Source organism: Mastigoproctus giganteus, chromosome 13 (genome assembly GCF_048544385.1).
Source record: "Mastigoproctus giganteus isolate SK-2022 chromosome 13, ASM4854438v1, whole genome shotgun sequence".
Lineage (NCBI taxonomy): Eukaryota > Metazoa > Arthropoda > Arachnida > Uropygi > Thelyphonidae > Mastigoproctus > Mastigoproctus giganteus.
Genome location: NC_143587.1, coordinates 105,585,880 through 105,606,714, shown reverse-complemented (window position 1 = coordinate 105,606,714; position 20,835 = coordinate 105,585,880). Strand labels below are relative to the sequence as shown.

The window sequence follows — 20,835 nt, the reverse complement described above, 5'->3', positions numbered from 1 at the left end:
ACAGCAGCATAGTGTCAGTAGTGTCCTTGACAACCCTGCCAACCTTCGTATTGTCTGCAAACTTGGACATTAAGCTTGATATACCATCATTAAGAGAAATCCTTAGCAAAGGATGCAAAGAAAACAACAAAGGCTTATTTTTATCTATGTAAACTCTAGAAGGAAGGGGATGAATCAGATTGGTCCACTTGATGGACCAATCTGATTCATCAACATCATCAACAGTTGATGATTCAGCAGGATCATCAACTGTTGATGATCCTGCTCAGATAGTGACAAACTAAAGGAGTATTCTGCATCTACATTCACATGAGGAATTCTGTAAGGAAGGGGAGGTCAGAAGTTTACTAAACTCTAACAATTACCTAAATGATTTTGCAATAACAGAGAATAAAGTGGGGGAGAAATTGTTGAAGTTAAACATAAAAAAGGCATCTGGGGGCAGATGGAATCTATCAAGTTATATTGAAGGAAGCAGTGAAGGAAGTTAGCAAACCCTTAGCCATAATTGGAGAGATCATCCTTAGATTCAGGGGAGGTCCCCATCGACTGGAGATGTGCAAATGTATCCCCAAGTCACAAAGGGTGACACAAATAATTTAGACCTGTTAGTTTAACTTCTGTTCTGGGGAAAATAATGGATTCACTCGTTAAAGAAGAGAAGCAGGATTAATGAGACAAGACTGCAGTGATAGCTCAGACACAGATCGGTTTGTTAAGAGGAAGTCTTGTCTGACTAATTAGATTAGATACTACGATGTGGTCACAAAGGAACTGGATGCAAAAAATTAATTTTGATATTATATACTTGGTTTTCAGGAAAGCTTTTGATACTGTTTGAGATGAAAGACGGCTGTACAAATTGGAGGAGTATGGCAATAAGGGCAAGTTCTGCAATGGATACAGAGATGGTTGAGTGGGAGATGGCAGAGAATGGTAATAAACAGACAGTGCTCTACATGGGCTAATGTTATTAGTGGAGTCCCTCAGGGGTTTGATGCTGGGCCAATTGTTGTTTTGTGTATTTATCAATGGCATCGATGAATGTATATCAGGCTTAATGTCCAAGTTTGTTGATGATACAAAGGTTGCAGGGTTGTTAAAGACAGTATGATACTGCAACAGGATCTAGAATATTTAGGCAGATGGGCTGAGACGTGGCAACTGAAGTTTAACTTTGACAAATGCAAAGTACTGCATATAGGTAGCGCTAACCAAACAGAAACATACTGTGTGGTACTACACTCAGGGAGGTGGAGAAGGAAAAACACATGGGGTAATTGTGCAGTCAGATATGAAGTTCTTTAAGCAGTGCAGACAGGTTGCCAGAGCAGGTCATGGAGTTTTGTCAATGATACATAGGAATTTTGCTAGCAGAGACAAGGAGGTGATTAACCCTTTGTATAGAGCAATGGTCAGGCCACACCTTGAGTATTGCGTACAGGTCTGGAGGCCCCATTTTCAGAAGGATGTAGAGTTGCTAGAATTACAGAGAAGGGCAACAAGATTTGTCAGAGGAACAAAGAGGTGCTCTTACCAAGAGAGGCCTTAAGTTCTGCATGTTGCAGCATCTGGAGACCAGGCAATTGAAAACCGATTAAAAGGCCTTGAATGGTTTCAGCAGGCAGGCTCAATGCTCATGGGATACTTCCGCTTGCTCAGATTAAGAACCTGAGGGGGCATAGATTCAAATTGAGGAAAGACAGTTGTAGAATAGATATGTAGAAGTTTGCTTATAGCCAGAGGCTAATTGAATCCTGGAACACACTTTCATGTGTTGTTGTGGAGGTTGATAGCTTAAATAAATTTAAGGCCGAAGTAGACAAACATTTGGAGTAACCGGTTGGGTAAAATGAGATTTGTTTTTTTTTTTTTTTTTTTTTTTTTGTCTGATATAAAAGCTTGCTTTCTTGCATCATATGCCTCAACATATGTTAATACTAATATCTGCCTTTGATGTCTAGGCCAGCACTTCAAATTCATCAAATTTTACTATACTCCTGGTATTGGTGTACATGCATCTGTTCTTACTGTTAGTTACCCTAACACTGCCCATGTATTCACTTGTAAGCCTCTGCTTGCAGTCAGAGGCTTACAAGTTTTTAATCTGTGGATCCTCAAAAATCTTTTTAATCTGTGGATCCCCAACCAAGCTAGCAGTTTTCCAACCCATCTAACACTGTTTCAATAGCATTAGCAAATATTCTCGCACTCTTTCTATTTAAGTGTATCCCATCCCTGTAGAAGTTCTCTTCTGTTAGCAAGGACAGACCATGCTGGGAAAAATTCTACCCCATGAGCCTTGCATATCTCCGGGGCTCTTAACACATACTTCCTCCTATCGTGTCTGGGAAGAAATGCAGAAATGACAGGAGGGGAGTATGCATTGAGAGCCTTATCAATCATTGACTTTTTGCCAACAATGCCCTGTACTTGTTAAGTAAATCTGCAGATCTCCTATTCTTCATGTCATTAGTGCCAACTTTTAAGGGCACCTTTTATGTGCTTAAATAATGATATCTCCATAACGTCATCAACTTTTGCCCCTGGAAGACATACCCTGGTTCTATTCCACCTATCCTTTTTGCACAATATATTTCCTATCTCCCTGACAATTGAGTCACTGACAATAACTAGGTCCTTTGGACCAGCGCATTCTGCCTTGAAGATGTCCACTATATTGCCTGATGCACAATATCATGTCCTGTTATAGAAAGGTCCTTAAAATTTCACAAGTTGCAGATTTTTTTGTTCTGTGATGTGTTGGAGAATCACCTCCTGCAGTTCTTCCTCCAGCCACAGCACTCCTGCTACTTTGTGCCCGTTGCTTTGCTGCTCTAGTCCAGGGCATGATTGCTGTTTAAATACAATTCAATTGATGCAGTTCCTAAATACAGTGGTACATATTGCGCTAAATAGTTTTAGATTATATCTTACACTATCAAGATTGAGATATAGGTATTACACTAAAACGTTATGTTTATAAATTCTAAGTAGTTATAATAAAAAGATAATAAATTTTAACTATCTGCCACCAACCTATGTGACTCGAACTTCTCAAGCGACCTATTTGAGATACTGTATCTGTGCCAAATCACCGATACTAAAGGTTCTACGAATATTAATGTGATACATTACGGATTACAGGATAAAATTAAGTTCTTAAAATAAAATAAACCTTCCAAATGAATACCGCTATCTCAGACTTTGCCAATTGTGAAAGGTAGTTCTTGGGAAGAATAACTCTTTGTGCCGTAACCAATCTTACACTCCTTTCTCAGTAGATTTGCATCCTTCCTGAAATAGGATTCCAAACTGTACAGGATACACAAGATGTGGCCAAAAAATGCTTTGCACAAGGGAATAATCTGCATTGCTAGCCTATATGAAGTCTTTGAATGGACTGAGCAAGCTCAATGCTGATGGCATTCTTCCTGTTGCTCAGAATACACACACACCAGGGGGGGGGGACAAATTCAAATTGAGGAAAGAAATTTGCAGGATAGACAATCAACAAATGGAACAAACTTCCATCTGTTGTTTAAGAAGTGGACAGTTTGAATAAATTCAAGGAAGAACTAGATAAATTATTCGAGGGGATTTTTAAATTAATACCTTTTTATTAATGAATAATAAAGTATGTACACATATGAAGGTGGTTCAATAAAGCATCGCCCTCACCTACTCCACATATCGCAGAGTCATGATATTTTTGTGTAACATCAAACAAATCTCTTTACTAAAGGTTTAAAATTTCAGCCCCATGTCTTAATTTGTTTTGCTCTTACAGAGCTGAACGTGTGACAAAGTAGCATCATGAACAAAGTTGAAGCCAGAGCTGTAATCCGATATCTGTTCTTGAAGGGGAAATCTCCTAAAGAAATCCACAAGAAGATGACTGCTGTATATAAGGATGAAGTCCCATCTTATGGCATTGTGAAGCACAGACAGACAGACAGACAGTTTAGGTGTGGTCGGAAATCGGTTAAACCTGAGCCCATTCCAGGTCATCCCCATTCAGCCATTGATGACAGCACGATCAGAAAAGTGGAGTCATTAATCATGGAAGATCACCAGATATCTGTGCGTGAATTGTCCCAAGAAGTGAAGATTAGTGTGGGCTCTGTTGAAACAGTCCTTCCTGACCAACTTCATTTACAGAGATTGAGTGCAAGATGGATTCCCTGATTATTGACTGGTTTCCATAAGGCTGATCAATAACAGAAATCACAAGAGTTGTTAGCCTTGTGCCAAAAAAAAAAGTTAGATACACCATTTTGACCCTGAAAGTAAAAAGCATTCCATGAAATGGCGACATGGTTCCCCTCCCCCAAGGAGGCAAAGGTCCAAGGGTCAGCACGAAAGGTCTTGCTGACAGTGTTTTGGGATGAGAAAGGTGTAATAATAACTAATTACCTGCCGAAGATAGGTGGAACAATTACAGAGAATGCTTCAAGACAATGCCCCATCTTGCCTATTCACCTAATCTTGAACCATCGGACTTCTTGTTTCCTTCCCTCAAATCATTTCTTCAGGGGATACACTTCCCTGATTACGACGACGACGAGACATTCATTTCTGCAAATTCAGTCATGGTTCAAAAACCAACCTCACCACTTCTACAAAAATGGTATCCGTTGCTTCATCCATCAATGGGAAAAATGTGTAAATCTGCATGGTGGCTATGCAGAGGACTAAAATCTGTGCCAAGTATCAACAGGCTAGCTCAGCACCTCTGCAGCTAGCTCAGGGTGATCCTTCATTGAATGACCCTCATACATAATAAAGCATGCTGCCAACAGTATACTAAAGAGAAATGAAAACAGTTTATATATATAAGGTATGATCAAAGAGTTTAGGGACTGACAGGATCTTGAAATTGTCACAACACATTGGTAACTTATCTAGACATAATAACACACGAATAATCCATATATTGTAGTCAGGGTGAATCAGTGCAAGTTTTATAGACAGTATACTTGCGCATTTCATCATATTTTAAAATAAATGATCTCAGTGAACAGCAAATCTGCATAAAATTTTGTTAAAATTAGAGGAGACAATGATTTAACATAAATCGTTGAAAACATGTTAAAAATAACTTTAAAAATGATACCGTATATTGGTTAAAATTGCTTCAGTGGTTTGCAAAGAGGGCCGCTGGTATGTTGAAAATGATCCTTACTCATAACCTCCCTTCAACTTGGAGGGAGGGGGTCCAATCATACACAGTTATGTCATCAAAAATGATCAACAGCTGGTATGGGAAAATGATCCTTGCTCAACCCCCTTCAACTTGGGGAGGAGGGGATCAAATCATACACAGTTGTGATTTCATCAGAAATGATCAACATTTAACTATCTGCAAAGTTGCTAACAAAACTGGTATTTCTTAGGAGACATACTCAAATGAGTTGGAGAACATAGAATGGTTACCTGATTTGCATTTTAAGAAAAGTTCTGCTGTTTTTGTTTTTTTTTTTAATATTGATATTTTATGATATCAATATTAAAAAATCAAATTAAAATAACAATATTAATTTAAAATATTAAACTAATATTTTAAATTATTAAAGTTACTTGAATTTGCTCTATCATGACAGAATTCCTTACCAAAAAAAAAAAAAAAAAAAATAGATGAATAAACACTGGTGGGTTGTTTCTGGTTTATTTTATATTTTTACAAATAGGTTATTTTTATATAAAAATACCAATATAAATATATATATAAAAATACATTCCGCCTCCTTCATTCCATTATTTTTTATATCCAATGGAATCTTTCCCTCTGCTCTTCACTTCAACTACCTAAATTTTCTGGGAAATAGTCAAGAGGACAGTGCAAGAAGTGCACCTTAACACTCATATTACATCCTAGTTTTCTGAACTTCTTCACCACATCACCCATGATTGTCTTATAATCTGGGTGTTTATTGTTTCCCCAAAAATTGCATACTTTTTAAAGCCAGTCCAGGCATTTATTTCACCTTGATTTGTGGATTCTTGGAATACAGTCTACAAGCAGCTTACAGATTTGAGGTCCAATAAATAATTCCTTTGATTTTTTTGTGTATAAGTGATGGGTATTTAGTGCAATCATACTTGAAACAATTTCCTTCTTTATTTGGGACAAACTGTCATTACACTAAGCTTTATATGCTGATGACGGAACAGTAGTTTGTTTTGATCTACTAGTGGCCCATCTTCAATATTCTTTGAACCTGATGTCAGAGACTACTTTGGTGGCTGCACTTTCCTTTCCCAATATTCCCTTCTTGCTTGACTATCCCACTTTGCGCAGAAAACAAGATCTTTTGTGCAACCAAGTTTTTGGCCAAGTAACACACTAATAACTTTAAAATCTCCACAGTAACCAACCATGATCATTGCACTGACTTTTTTTTTTTCAAAAAAAAAAAAAAAAAAAAAAAAAGCTTAACATTTTTGTAGTTTTCTTTTAAGTGTGCTGAATGGGCTGCATGAATGGATGCACACTTCATTCCATTATGAAGGAGAATTCCTCTGAGGCACTGCTTAAATGAGTCAAAAAATACCCTCCACTCAGTTTGACCGAAAATTCCAAAAGAATTTATAACTACAAGAATGTTGTTACAATATATCATTGAGCATTCTTCGGAAAAATGGGTAACCAATTCTTTTTCATAAGGTCTAACCCACGAAATGATTTCCTGGAGCCAGCAAATTCGTGGATTTCAGTCTTGACCTTAAAAGTTCTTCAGACCCTTTGGGTACAGGTTTAAATCTAACACAAGGTGATAGAGTTCACTTAGAGTAAATAGCCATGGTCCAGATTTGTAAATTTCACTGTCAGAATAGTTTATACCATATGTTCAAGAACAACTGGTGGAGGTGGTACTCGTAGTTCAGGTTCATGGGGTACTTGCCTTACAGCTGAAATGATGTTGTTGGGATACACAATGCTCTGCTTGTTCTTTGCATTATAATGTGCCATATTTACAGAACAAAAGTAGCAGTCATTAATATGATCCTGAGGTACTCTGGAAAAGGTTAATGTCTGCTTTCTTTTTACAACATTTCCACAATCTCAAGCCCACCATATAACAATATTAGAAAGCAAATAATAGTGAGCAAGGCTGCACTGGAAAACAACTGAAAGCAGAAGAAAAAAGAAGTCATTAAAGAAGCAGTAACGTTTTATTAACTTAAAATCTTAAGCATATCATGTATACATAGAATGTGTATATAAGAAAGTTGTTTTTACTATTTATAAAAAAAATTGCACATCACAGGTAAAAATAGGCAGGAATTTCAGAATAAGAACTAAAATGAAGGCATATCATGCTTAATGTCTAAGTCTGCAAACAACAAACATTGACAAACAAACAATGACAATAATCAAGATATGCTACTGTAACAAAATTCAAAAAATTAGGTGAGCTAAGAAGTGGAAATTAAAGGTTTAACAGCGACAAATGTAAAATACTACATATGAGCAGCAATAATTCCAGAACAGCACACAAACTATGTGGTATCAGCCTCGGGATAGAGCAAAACAAGAAAGACCTAAAAGCAATCATGGTAATCATGCAGTCAGACATGAAATTCTCTGAGCAGTACAGGGACACTGCTAGGAGAGCTCATGGGGTTTTGTAAATGACATACAAGAATTTTGGCAGTACGGATAAGGAAGTGATTATCCCTAAAACCACTATCTAATACTACTGCATGAGATAATGGCAAGGTCACAAGGTGCAGATAAGAGCAATCGGATCTTATCTGCACCTTGTGATCGGATCTTATCTGCACCTTGTGATCAGATCGGATTGTACACGTTGGCACTAATGATATTAAGAGTAGGAGACCGGCGGAATTACTTAACAAGTACAGGTCACTGATGAAAAAAAGCCGTGAATTAGGGTTGAATTTGAAAGTGTCTGCAATTCTGCCCAGACATGATAGGAGGGAGTATATGATGAGGGCCCTGTCGATCAATTCGGCCCTGGAAATATTGTGCAGGGCTCAAGGAGTAGAATTTTTTTCAGCCTGGCTGTACTTGTTAACAGGAGAGACTGCTTCTACAGGGATGGGATACACTTAAATAGAAAGGGTGCAAGAATGTTTGCTGATGCTATCGAGGCAGTGTTAGGAGGGTCGGAAAACTGCTAGATTGGGGGGGATACAAGGACTAATAGATTAACAGTAGCCACTGGCAGAGGAGAAAGTGATTCTTGCACTGCTTCTATTGGAATGAGCAGCAGCCTGGAAAATAAGATGCAGGATATTTCAGAGACTGCTGGGAATCATTGGGGTACAAGTAAACACATGGGTTGTGTTAGGGTGGCTAAGAGGAAGAGCAGGTGCAGGTATACTTGCGGGTACACCAATGCTAGGAGTCTAGGAAATAAATTTCATGAATTTGAGGTATTGCTCAAAACATCAAAAGCAGATATTGTTGGGATTTCAGAGACGTGGTGTCACACAGATATAAGGAATGCAGAACTGGAATTTGGGGAGTACAATGTCTACAGAAAGGATAGACAGGATAGGAAGGGAGGAGGGGTTATGCTATTAGTTAAGAAACACATAAAATCCAAGGAAGTGAAGCCAGTCAACATCGCTGGACAGTGCAGTGTCGAGGCAGTTTGGTGTGACATAAGCATTGGGAGATCAAAATTGAGAGTAGGAGTGTGCTATAGGCCTAATGACTCTGATGAGTATAATAAGAAACTGTACAGAGAAATAGAGTGGGCCAGTAAATCAGAGAGTCTTATTATGGGGGATTTTAATTTCCCAGATATTGACTGGAATTTGGGGGCTGGTCACTCACACACTAGCAAAGCTTTTGTGGATTTATTGGATGATTGTTTTCTACATCAGCATGTTCGGGAGGCAACTAGAGGGAGTAATACTCTTGATTTGATTATCAGTAGTGATTCTTCATGCATTAAGAATCTGCAGATAAATGAACCACTAGGTGGCAGTGATCACAGTGTTCTGAAGTGGGATTTACTCAAAGAGGTAACTACCATTAGGGGTAAAGGGAAGGGGTATTGCTTTCGTAAAGGCGACTACGGTGGACTGAGACAGTATTTAAATTCTATACAGTGGGATCAACTGATGATGTTACTAACAGCAAATTCAAAATGGGAAGCATTCAAAGAACTTATCTTGGAAGCTACTAGGCTTTACATACCAACTAAGAAATATTGTTCAAGGCCTAAATGGATGTCAGATGAACTAATGAGGCATATGGCAGAGAAGAAAAATGCATGGGATACATACAAATTAACACGTGACACAGAAGCCTATGACAGATACAAGTTGATCTGTAACCAAGTTACGAAGGAGGTTAGGCAGGCGAAGGCAGATTACGAGAAATCCTTGGCAAAGGATGCGAAGAAAAACAGCAAAGAGTTCTTTACTTATATAAACTCTAGAAGGAAGGGGATGAATCAGATTGGTCCACTTGATATCGATGGGTCAACTGTTGATGATCCTGATGATGTTGATGAATATTTTGCATCGACATTCACACATGAGTAGTTATTCAGCGAGGGGAATGCCAGAGGTGTATTCAACTCTGGTAGTAAGCTAGAGTATCTTGTAATAACTGAGAGTAAAGTGGAGGAGAAATTGTTGAAGATAAACACAAGAAAGACACCTGGGGTGGATGGAATCTATCCAGTTATATTAAAGGAGGCAGCAATGGAAGTAAGCAAACCCTTAGCCATAATTATGAGAGCTTCCTTGGACTCAGGGGAGGTACCCATGGACTGGAGATGTGCAAATGTGACCCAAATTCACAAAGGAGGATCAAAGGCTGACACAAGTAATTATAGACCTGTGAGTTTAACTTCTGTTCCCGGAAAATTAATGGAGGCACTGGTTAAAGAAGCACTGCAGGATCATCTAGACAAGACTTCAGTTATAGCTCAGACACAGCATGGTTTTGTTAAGGGGAATTCTTGCCTGACCAATTTGATTGGATACTATGATGCAGCACAAAAGAACTGGATGCAGGGAATAACTTTGATATTATATACTTGGATCTTAGAAAGGCTTTTGATACTGTTGCACATGGAAGACTGCTGCACAAATTGGAGCAGTGTGGCATTGGAGGCAAATTGCTGCTATGGATAAAGGGGTGGTTGAGGGGGAGAAGACAGAGTGGTAATCAATGGACACTGCTCATCGTGGACTAATGTTATTAGTGGAGTCCCTCAGGGTTCAGTATTGGGTCCTTTATTGTTTTCTGTATTTATAAATGATATTGATGATGGTATATCAAGCTTAATGTCCAAGTTTGCAGACGATACGAAGGTTGGCAGGGTTGTCAAGGACACTACTGACACTATACTGCTGCAACAGGATCTGGAAATGTTGAGCAGGTGGCAAATGAAGTTTAACATTGACAAATGTAAAGTACTAGATATGGCAAACAGCAACCCCAGAGCAACGTATCAACTCTGTGGTACTACACTGACAGTGGTAGAGAATGAAAGGGACCTGGGGGTGGTTGTGCAGGCAGATATGAAGTTCTCTGAGCAGTGCAGACGGGCTGCAAGAGTAGCTCATGGTGTATTGTTAATGATATATAGGAATTTTTCTAGCAGGGATAAGGAGGTGATTATTCCCTTGTATAAGGCAATGGTCAGGCCACACCTAGAGTACTGTATACAGGCCTGGAGACCTCATTTCAAGAAGGATGTAGAGCTGCTGGAACGAGTACAGAGAAGGGCAACAAGATTAGTGAATGGAACAAAGGGGTGCTCTTATGAAGAAAGGCTTAAGTTTTGCGAATTATAGTGTCTGGAGACTAGGCACCAGCGAGGTGATCTGATAGAGGTGTACAAAGCCTTGAATGGTCTGAGCATGCTCAATGCTGATGGGATTCTTCCTCTTGCTCAGAATAATCACCTGAGAGGGCATAAATTCAAATTGAGGAAAGACAGATGTAGGATAGATGTGCGGAAATTTGCCTTTAGCCAGCGGGTGGTTGGTAGGTGGAACAGACTTCCATCCCTTGTCGTGGAAGTTGATAGCCTAAATAAGTTTAAGGCTCAGCTCGACAGGTATTTCGAACAAACAGAGGGGTGAAGTGGAAGTGGTTATTTTTTATTTATTTATTTTACTTTAATTTTTTTGGCTGATGCTGCATAAGCTTGCTTTCTTGCATCAAATGCCTCTCCTAATGCTAATGCTAATAGCTGAGGAAATGATCAGATCAGGTGAACAAAACGGTGATGCTCTTGTCATATGACTTCAGTTCTGAAAATAGCAGCATTTGGAAACCAGATACATGAAGGAAGATCTGACTGATGTGTTTGACTGATCTGACTGATGAATGAAATTGAGTAAGCTAAATGCAGATTCCATCTGGTATTGTGGAAACGCATATTTTTAGAACATTAAAAAACTAGACAAATTATTAGAAGAGTTGAAACTCATGATCTGAGACCTTCCCTCCCCTAATGATGCATAAGCTTACTTTGCTGCAAAATTTGCCATTGCTAATATTAATTTTAACAAAAGGTTTGCAAATGCGATGTTTTTTAATCAAGCTTGTGCAACACATTGTCACTGATGATCATATACGAGCAGGGAGTTTTTGCATGACATGACCTTCATCAATGTGCTTCTGATACACATTTTCTTTCTTCCATCATTACTAGTGACGAGTCATGGGTATATAAAAGCAGAAAGGAAGAACTAGACAAATTATTAGAAGGGTTGGACATGTGATCTGAGAATTTTTATTTTATTTTATTTCTTTGGTGATGACATATAAACTTACTTTCTTCCAACATTTGCCACTACTGATACTAATTTTCACAAAATATTTGGAAATGTGATGCTTTTCAATTAAACTTGTGCAATGCATCTTCACTGATGCTCATATAAGAGTGGTGAGTTCTTGCATGCCATGATCTTCATCAATCTGCTTCTTTTGCACTTAGTTTCTTCCATCATTACTGGTAACAAATGATGGATATGACCAAAAACAAAGGCTTGGTGCTCTCAATGGAAGACTGAATCTTCTCCAAGGCTTAAAAAAAAAAAAAAAATCTTGATGAAATGCATAGATCATGCACTTATTGCACTTGATTATTCACAAAACTTTTTTCATCATGAATTTATCCTGCAGAGTCCACTACTGAACCGCATTTACTACAAAACAATTCTATGGTGAGTGAATGCTGTTCGAGAAGAAAATAGCTAGAAGTGAGCTGCAAGGAATTGTAAATTGCATCATGACAATGCCCCTGCACATTCAGTACTTCACATTCAGAAATTCTTACAAATCAATCCATTATCATGGTCTTCCATCTCTTACTCACTAGATATAGCACCCTGTTATCTTATTTTTTTTCTTTTTTTTTTTTTCATATCTCCATCTTAAAGCTCCTTGGAACAAATCTGTGACTTTTCAAACCACAGATTTGTGATGTCCAATGGAATTATTCAGAATGCAATATAGGAACTAGTATTAATATTAGCCATGTGGTGCAAGGAAGCCATAGGCATTTTGCTGTGCTAGCCAAAACACATAAAAAAAAAATATTTACATAAAATGCAATAAAATAAATTAAAATAAAGATAAAAAATGTCAGTAATAAAATAAACTATCTATCTCACACCCTTCTCACATAGGTGCCGATGTCTATCCAGCTGACCTCTGAATTTGCTCAAGCTGTCAGCCTCAATCACTCATGGAGGTGACTTATTCCAGTAATTAAAACTTTACTGGATAAAAGAAAACTTCCTGTAATCCACTCTAAACCTTTCCTCCTGTAATTTGATTTTATTTCTCCTAGTTCTGAAATCATTTATAACAGTGAATATTCCACATTCATTCCTTTTACTTTCACCTCCCACAGTCTTATACACCTCCAATCAAGTCTCCTCTAAGGGGGCCTAGTTTCCAAGCTCCGCAGCATGCATATTAGAAGTGCAGATGCCCATATGCCAATCTCATAAGGTACATTATCCATTTTTGGACCCTTTCAAGAAGTGCAATGTCATTTTTTAGGTGCATTCACCATAATTGAATGCACTATTTCTAAGCATGGTCCTACAATTATCTTATGAAGTGGGATTATGGCCTCCTCATCTCTACAATTTAATTTAGGATAAATCATGAACAGCTCACTCTCTGTCTACATTGCTCAGCTCATTATTCCACAAGTGTACAAGTTATTTTGGGGTTGTTATTCCCCACTGTAAGACTTTGCATTTTGCTGAATTAAAACAAGCTGCCATTTTTCTGACCATCCCTGAAGCCCATCTAAGTTATCCTGAAGAAGTTCTGCTTAGCACTGATCATTAATTACTTTACCAACCTTGACATCTGCAAATTTGGCATCACACCCTGTATCCCTTCATTCATGTAATTTCGGAAAAATCAAAAACAGAAGTGGTCCCAGTACCAATCTTTGGGGAATCCCACTTCTTAAATTATCATAATTTGAAAAATAACCATTAATCGCAACCCTTGGACTCCTGCAGCCATCCTGTGATCCACAGGATGGCTGCAGGATTTTCTCTCAAATTACATAATGTTCAAGCTTGTACATGATGTAATTTGAGGAAAAAGCTTGGACAGTAATGGCTCTGAGTCAAAAAGCTTGCTGAAGTAATAGTATTTGCCATATAGTGCAAGGAAGCCACAGGCTTATGCTGCACTGTTAGTAGACAATGTTGAAATTATTTCATGCATTTAGCCCCTGAGTGACTCTGTAAAATAGATAACCAGGTTAGCAAAACATGATCTTCCCTTTACAACAACATGCTGTCTTTCATTCAGAATTTCATTTCTATCTAAATGATCCTGTACTTCACTCTTGATTATTGCCTCCATGATTATTCTTATCACTAAAGTCAGACTGACTGGTCATTAGTTACCCACTTTAAGACTTGCATTTTGCTGCATTAAAACTCTTCTCAGTCCACTTCACTCCCAGAGCCATCTTTAAGTAATGGCAAATACATTAGCATGTCTCCAATTCAAGGAAATCTCTCCTGAGTCCAGTGGCACTCTCATAATTAACTGTAATGGTTCAGTGACTCTCCCGCTACCTTCCCCAATATTATTGATGACATGACATCAACTCCAGGAGCCATACTCTCCATTAGGCTCAAAAGATTTTCTAACAAATAACCTTCTGAAATTTCAATATAAAAAATTTCATGGTTTCCAGCTTTAATCGCACAGCATCTAGTAACTCATTGCCATGAAAGTCTTTCTTCTGCAAATATCAATGCAAAGTACCTGTTCAATTCCTCTGCAATATCAGCTGGATTATCTAACATTACACACATTACAGAAGAGTCTAATCTAATTTGTTCTCTTCTTTGAAATCACATACACGAAAAACTTCTTGTTCCTGCTCTTTGTTCTCATAGTCAGCAATTTCTCATAATCTTTTCTGTGGTACTTTGCAGATCATTTGTAACTGCTATAAGCATCTATACTTTTTACTGCTCTTGAACTTTTGGAAGTAATCTTTTTCTGCACTATTAAGCTGGCTAGTTCATTATTCATTCATTATGGAATTCTTCTCAGAATGTACTTTCTTAATGGTATATTCATTTCTGTAACCAGATCTTTAAACGTATATCATAATTCTAATGTATTTGCACACTTTGAGCTATCTTTCCAGGTTGATAGAGGCCATTTAGCATACCGTAAGCTGTAATAATCTCCTTTCCTGAAATTAAACCTCATTCCTTTGCTTTTAACAACTGCCACTTTTCTCCCAATCATCCAACTTAGAAATCCACGATCACTCCCTGCTAATGGTTCGTGTACTCTAAGCCTTATGTCAACTAGTTCATGACTGATGTTGGATTTAGAATATCCTTGCCCCTAGTATCTTTCCATTATTCATTCATTATGGAATTATTCTCATAATATACTTTCTTAATGGTATATACATTTCTGTAACCAGAGCTTTAAACGTATATCATAATTCTAATGTATTTGCACACTTTGAGCTATCTTTCCAGGTTGATAGAGGCCATTTAGCATACCGTAAGCTGTAATAATCTCCTTTCCTGAAATTAAACCTCATTCCTTTGCTTTTAACAACTGCCACTTTTCTCCCAATCATCCAACTTAGAAATCCACGATCACTCCCTGCTAATGGTTCGTGTACTCTAAGCCTTATGTCAACTAGTTCATGACTGATGTTGGATTTAGAATATCCTTGCCCCTAGTATCTTTCCATTATTCATTCATTATGGAATTCTTCTCATAATGTACTTTCTTAATGGTATATACATTTCTGTAACTAGAGCTTTAAACGTATATCATAATTCTAATGTATTTGTACACTTTGAGCTATCTTTCCAGGTTGATAGAGGCCATTTAGCATACCGTAAGCTGTAATAATCTCCTTTCCTGAAATTAAACCTCATTCCTTTGCTTTTAACAACTGCCACTTTTCTCCCAATCATCCAACTTAGAAATCCACGATCACTCCCTGCTAATGGTTCGTGTACTCTAAGCCTTATGTCAACTAGTTCATGACTGATGTTGGATTTAGAATATCCTTGCCCCTAGTATCTTTCCTAACATAAAACCAGGTGTTGATATGAATAACAATCATTTAGTTGATTTAAAAATTTTGTTCTGTATGATGAATATCCCCCTATTTGCTCCAATCAATTACGAGGAAAATTAAAATAGCCCCCACACTTGATAGCCTATTCCATTTGTAGAGAGAGAGAGAGAGAGAGAGAGAGAGAGAGAGAGAGAGAGAGACTCTCATTATAATGCTCAACCTTCTGGCCTGTAGATTATCCCCCCCCCCATTCTCTCATTACATGTTTGCTTCCAACTATTTCACACCACAAAATTCTATGCTAACATGTGTAAGCTGCTTTTATAAGAAGCATACCACCACTATCCCTCCCATCTTCACTATCTTTCCTAAAACATTGTGCATACCATAGTGAAACTCCTCATCCCCCATTTCTAGGTGACAGTACATTTCTCTTAGCCCTATTATGTTAGCATTAGTTGACATAATAGGGCTAACAGAAGAGGTTTATAGTAATATTAACACTCTTAACATTACCATAAAAACAGTTAAGAGACTAAGTGTTCTCATATAGTTTACTACCCAGACATATATCCCTTCAGTTACTTAAGCTTGTTTCTTTAGCATTTATTTCGGAATTACCAGCAAAATGGGAATTACAGCAACGTTGGAATCAGTGTATACAGTGTCAAGGAGACCAGTTTGAAAGATCCATTCGAAAAGCCAATAAAATTCATCACTTCTCATTTCAGTATTAGTTCAGTTGCCAAACTTTCTGATCATATTTCATATTTTTCACAGTGATGTCATTCTTTGTGACAGCCATTATAAAAATATTGCTATAAGGAGAGAGACTTCAGTTTTCCGGGATTCAAAGTCCCAAAATCAGACATTATAGTAATGTTAACACTCTTAACATTACCATAAAAACAGTTAAGAGACTAAGTGTTCTCATATAGTTTACTACCCTGACATATATCCCTTCAGTTACTTAAGCTTGTTTCATTAGCATTTATTTCGGAATTACCAGCAAAATGGGAATTACAGCAATGTTGGAATCAGTGTATACAGTGTCAAGGAGACCAGTTTGAAAGATCCATTCGAAAAGCCAATAAAATTCATCACTTCTCATTTCAGTATTAGTTCAGTTGCCAAACTTTCTGATCATATTTCATATTTTTCACAGTGATGTCATTCTTTGTGACAGCCATTATAAAAATATTGCTATAAGGAGAGAGACTTCATTTTTCCGGGATTCAAAGTCCCAAAATCAGACATTATAGTAATGTTAACACTCTTAACATTACCATAAAAACAGTTAAGAGACTAAGTGTTCTCATATAGTTTACTACCCTGACATATATCCCTTCAGTTACTTAAGCTTGTTTCCTCAGCATTTACTTCGGAATTACCAGCAAAATGGGAATTACAGCAGCGTTGGAATCAGTGTATACAGTGTCAAGGAGACCAGTTTGAAAGATCCATTTAAACAGCCAGTAAAATTCATCACTTCTCATTTCAGTATTAGTTCAGTTGCCAAACTTTCTGATCATATTTCATATTTCATATTTTTCACAGTGATGTCATTCTTTGTGACAGCCATCATAAAAATATTCCTATAAGGAGAGAGACTCCAGTTTTCTGGGATTCAAAGTCCCAAAATCAGACATTCTGCATCAACTTGATTGAGCGAGTTAAACCTTTGAAAGATTTAAGCAAATCAGAAGGCTTATCTCCCACCCCCAATGGTGAACTAGAGGACATATACTTAAATTAAAGAAGGATACTACAAAACAGGATATAAGAATTCTCTTTTAGCCATATCATTGATAACTACCAGAATAAATTGCCACCAAAACTTGTAGGACTTGTAGACTAGACAGTTTATTTTTTTACACTTAAAGAGGAGTGGAGAGACATCTAGATAAAACCAGGTGACTTTTTTTTTTAAACACTGTCATTCAATATACCTTTGTTAATAGTACTAACTCTACCAGAGTTGAATTCATCTACAGTGCATATTTCAAAAAGAAATTATATAAAAAATAAGTTTATAAGGGTATATGACAATCTTCTCAGAATCAATTGAATAAATAAGATGTGGTTTGCAATATCATTTCCGATTTACGTGGTCTGACAGGAATGATATCACCATATTTAAAATTTCTTATTACTGATTATGATAAACATCAAATACTTACCTTTCGGTTTAAAAGGAAGAAATTGTAGGTGTCTAAATAAGAAATCATGGGTAGTCCGCAAATAACGTAATGTAGGTCCTGAAGTGTCTTTATTTACACACAACATATAGATCAGATGATATGATAATTCTGCAATTTGAGGAACCATGTGAATTGCTGCTGGACAGTTAGAAATATCAGTACCTTGATCAAGAACTGCTATCACAGAATGAAGACAAGTTCGAGGAGAGCCGAGAACACCTGTAGGTCATAAAAGAAAATTGACATTTTGATTACCTCTCAGGTAATATATGGCAAGGTACATACACACAATACTGGAATGGAATATTCCTGAAAAATTAGATTTTAAAAATTGCATAGTTTAAGGTTGTGCTACCAGATAGAGGGTGACTATTACTAACACAAATAATAAACTGATATAAAGACAACAAAATGACTGACACCAATACATACTTTACCAATACAAATGTTCCTTACATCGTTCCTTGGACATATCCACCACTAATGTCTAGAACACATTGCACATAGGTTCTTACCATAGGAACTTAGATTGTTTATCTGACAAATGGGCAAACCATTGTTTATCCAGCAAACGGGCAGAATACATTCAATTTTCAGAAATATTACACTCAAATTTATGCAATTATGCAAATATAATGTCAGATATTTCAAATGCATGCTTAATGTAGATATATAACAAAATACTTTCAGCTCTTTCCAACAGGTATTCTGAGAGGTATAAGGCCTGAAAATCCTGGAAGTTATTTCATCATCACAATCACAGTAAGCTGATGTACAGGGAAAGTTGAGTCTTTTGAGGAAAATAATGGACCATGCTGTCTTACATAGGAATACTCCCACTTGTGAAATTTACAATTCTGTGGATATGCATTGACATTTATACAGTTTGCTAATATTTTGAGAAGTGACAAGGCCATTTTACATTTTAGTATGTAATGACTAATATTATCACTCATTCATGGCCTTGAATTTGCCCTTGGGAATCCTCCTTTGATAGTAATTTATCGAGGAATTCAGTATTCTGCAGACCACATTCCAGCATGATATTTTTTTACTTCTTTCATGTGCCCACACACACACACAAACCCAGATCCCAGATGGCAGTTTAGCATCTCTGACATACAATAATTACAACACTGGCAGATAAAAACTTCAGTAAAATTGGATATTGAGGTGTCAACATAATTTGATACTATAAGTAGTAAAATCAAAAGATTCAAAGGCAAGAGAGGTTTTTGTGGCATTTGCTCTGGAGGGGATGTACAATCAGCCTCTCTCTCTCTCTCTCTCTCTCAATCATACATTTTCCTCACTTGGGAAAGTACCCCAGATGCTTCATAAACTTATTAGCAGACTTCACCAGGATGGCAGCTTATTCGCAGGGTCAATAACAAACAAATTTCTTAATGTTTTATTAATAGTCTACCCTAATAGTTTTTAGTGTTGCCCACTGGTTTGTGTGCCGCATTCCAAGGTGAAAGTTCCACTGTCACACACTGCTTCCCCCCCAAACAGATGTCCTGTTTCCGAGTTCTGTAACACGTCTGTGGTCTTCATGATGATGCCCGACTGTTGCGATCATCAGACAAGCCACCTGTATGTGGACCCTTTCAAGAAGCTCAGTATCTTCAATTAAACGTTGCCTCCAAACCCAAAAATGATATTCCAAATGCAGTCTCAAAACTGACTTGTATAAAGGAGCTCTGACCACCTATATCCTAGCTGAAAAGTATAGTAAATCACAGATAGGGTTTCCTAATCAACTGCTGACATTACTTACTAAATTCAATGTCTGATAGTATCAAAATTTCCAAGCTTCATTTCTGAGTTACAGCCTTCTGCATAGCGGCAGCTGCCAACTTTTGCCTTTCAAAAGTCTGTAGATCTGATAAATGTAAAAGGAAAGAAAAAGATTTTTTTGGAAAATGCAGAAGGAAAGCAAGAGATGTTTTGAAAATCAGATTTTTGACTGAAAATTAAATTTCACTGAAAACGTAAGCAGTTTATATTGAAATAGAGCCATAAGACTGTTTACCAGAAATATGCTTTCACATTAGATTATCAGTTAATCATCAAATGATTATGATTGCTTCAAGGAATCAACTGTTGTAGTTGCTCTATTTGAAAATAATAAGTCAAAGTTTAGTTTATGACAATGGCCATGCATTCCAAAGTTTCACCAGAAGGAGAAGCTCTGATCTACACCACCTGGCTAAATATCCTGTCACACCCAGCACTGCTATGAGGAATTGTTAAAATGAAAAAGTCTCAAGCATGACTTGGAATAATCTGTCATATTTCAAGCTTCCTTGTACACTTGAACTGCGGACTAATGTACATCAATTCTTTCTTTCTTTCTTTCTTTCTTTCTTTCATAATGGTTTCTGGCTAAGCTTTCTCACTCAAATAACAAAACTGATACTGCAAAACATTTGTTTCATTTATTTCTTTATATTCAAAGATACTGAGATGAGGAGAACTGGAAACTTGACCACAAAAAATTTCAAATTTGAAAATTATTTATTGTCAACCATCAACCAATGAACACTGTGCTATATGAGCATTTATAAGAATGTTTTTTTTTTTTTTTGTTGTTAACTTGTTCCCATAAAATTTTCTAACTTGTTTCACTTTATTAATGAATGTTGTGTAGTCTATCTTCTCCTCTTGCTTTAGACTCTCCATGAACTTAGCTGCAAAAATGTATATGAATAAGTCAGAATCACCCTTCTGATTTAATTTATTTGGTAATACAAAAATGAAAATAATTTATTTGGTAATATAAAAAAAAATTTCAAAATGGAAGTGAAACCTTCACAATTCTTTGTAAAACAAATTTATACATCAAATTCTTCAACATAACTGGAAGTAATGTCCATAGTAAATGGATGTGATGTTGGAATGAAGAGCTATATTCAGATTTTCAAATGTCAGTCTAACATTTAAAAGAAACAAGAAAATTGCTTTATTCAAGACAGAAGAGAGGATCACAAACTGACTTTTCAAGTGAGGAAAGTGTGCAAAGTGTATGCAAAGCATGCACAGAATTATCAGCTTGTTTGGCTTTTGGGAATTCTATAAAGTGCTCA

At 37.0% G+C, this 20,835-nt stretch overlaps 1 protein-coding gene across 2 annotated transcripts in view; it reads right to left on the bottom strand.

Moving 5' to 3' along the window:
* Positions 1 to 20,835, bottom strand: part of Nup205 (nuclear pore complex protein Nup205) — a 738,550-nt gene that overhangs the window by 350,629 nt on the left and 367,086 nt on the right. For both annotated transcript variants that reach the window (XM_090387115.1, XM_090387116.1), the window contains exon 22: positions 17,726 to 17,965. In XM_090387115.1, coding sequence (XP_090243241.1) covers positions 17,726 to 17,965 — 240 coding nt within the window. The remainder of the gene's footprint in view (positions 1 to 17,725; positions 17,966 to 20,835) is intronic.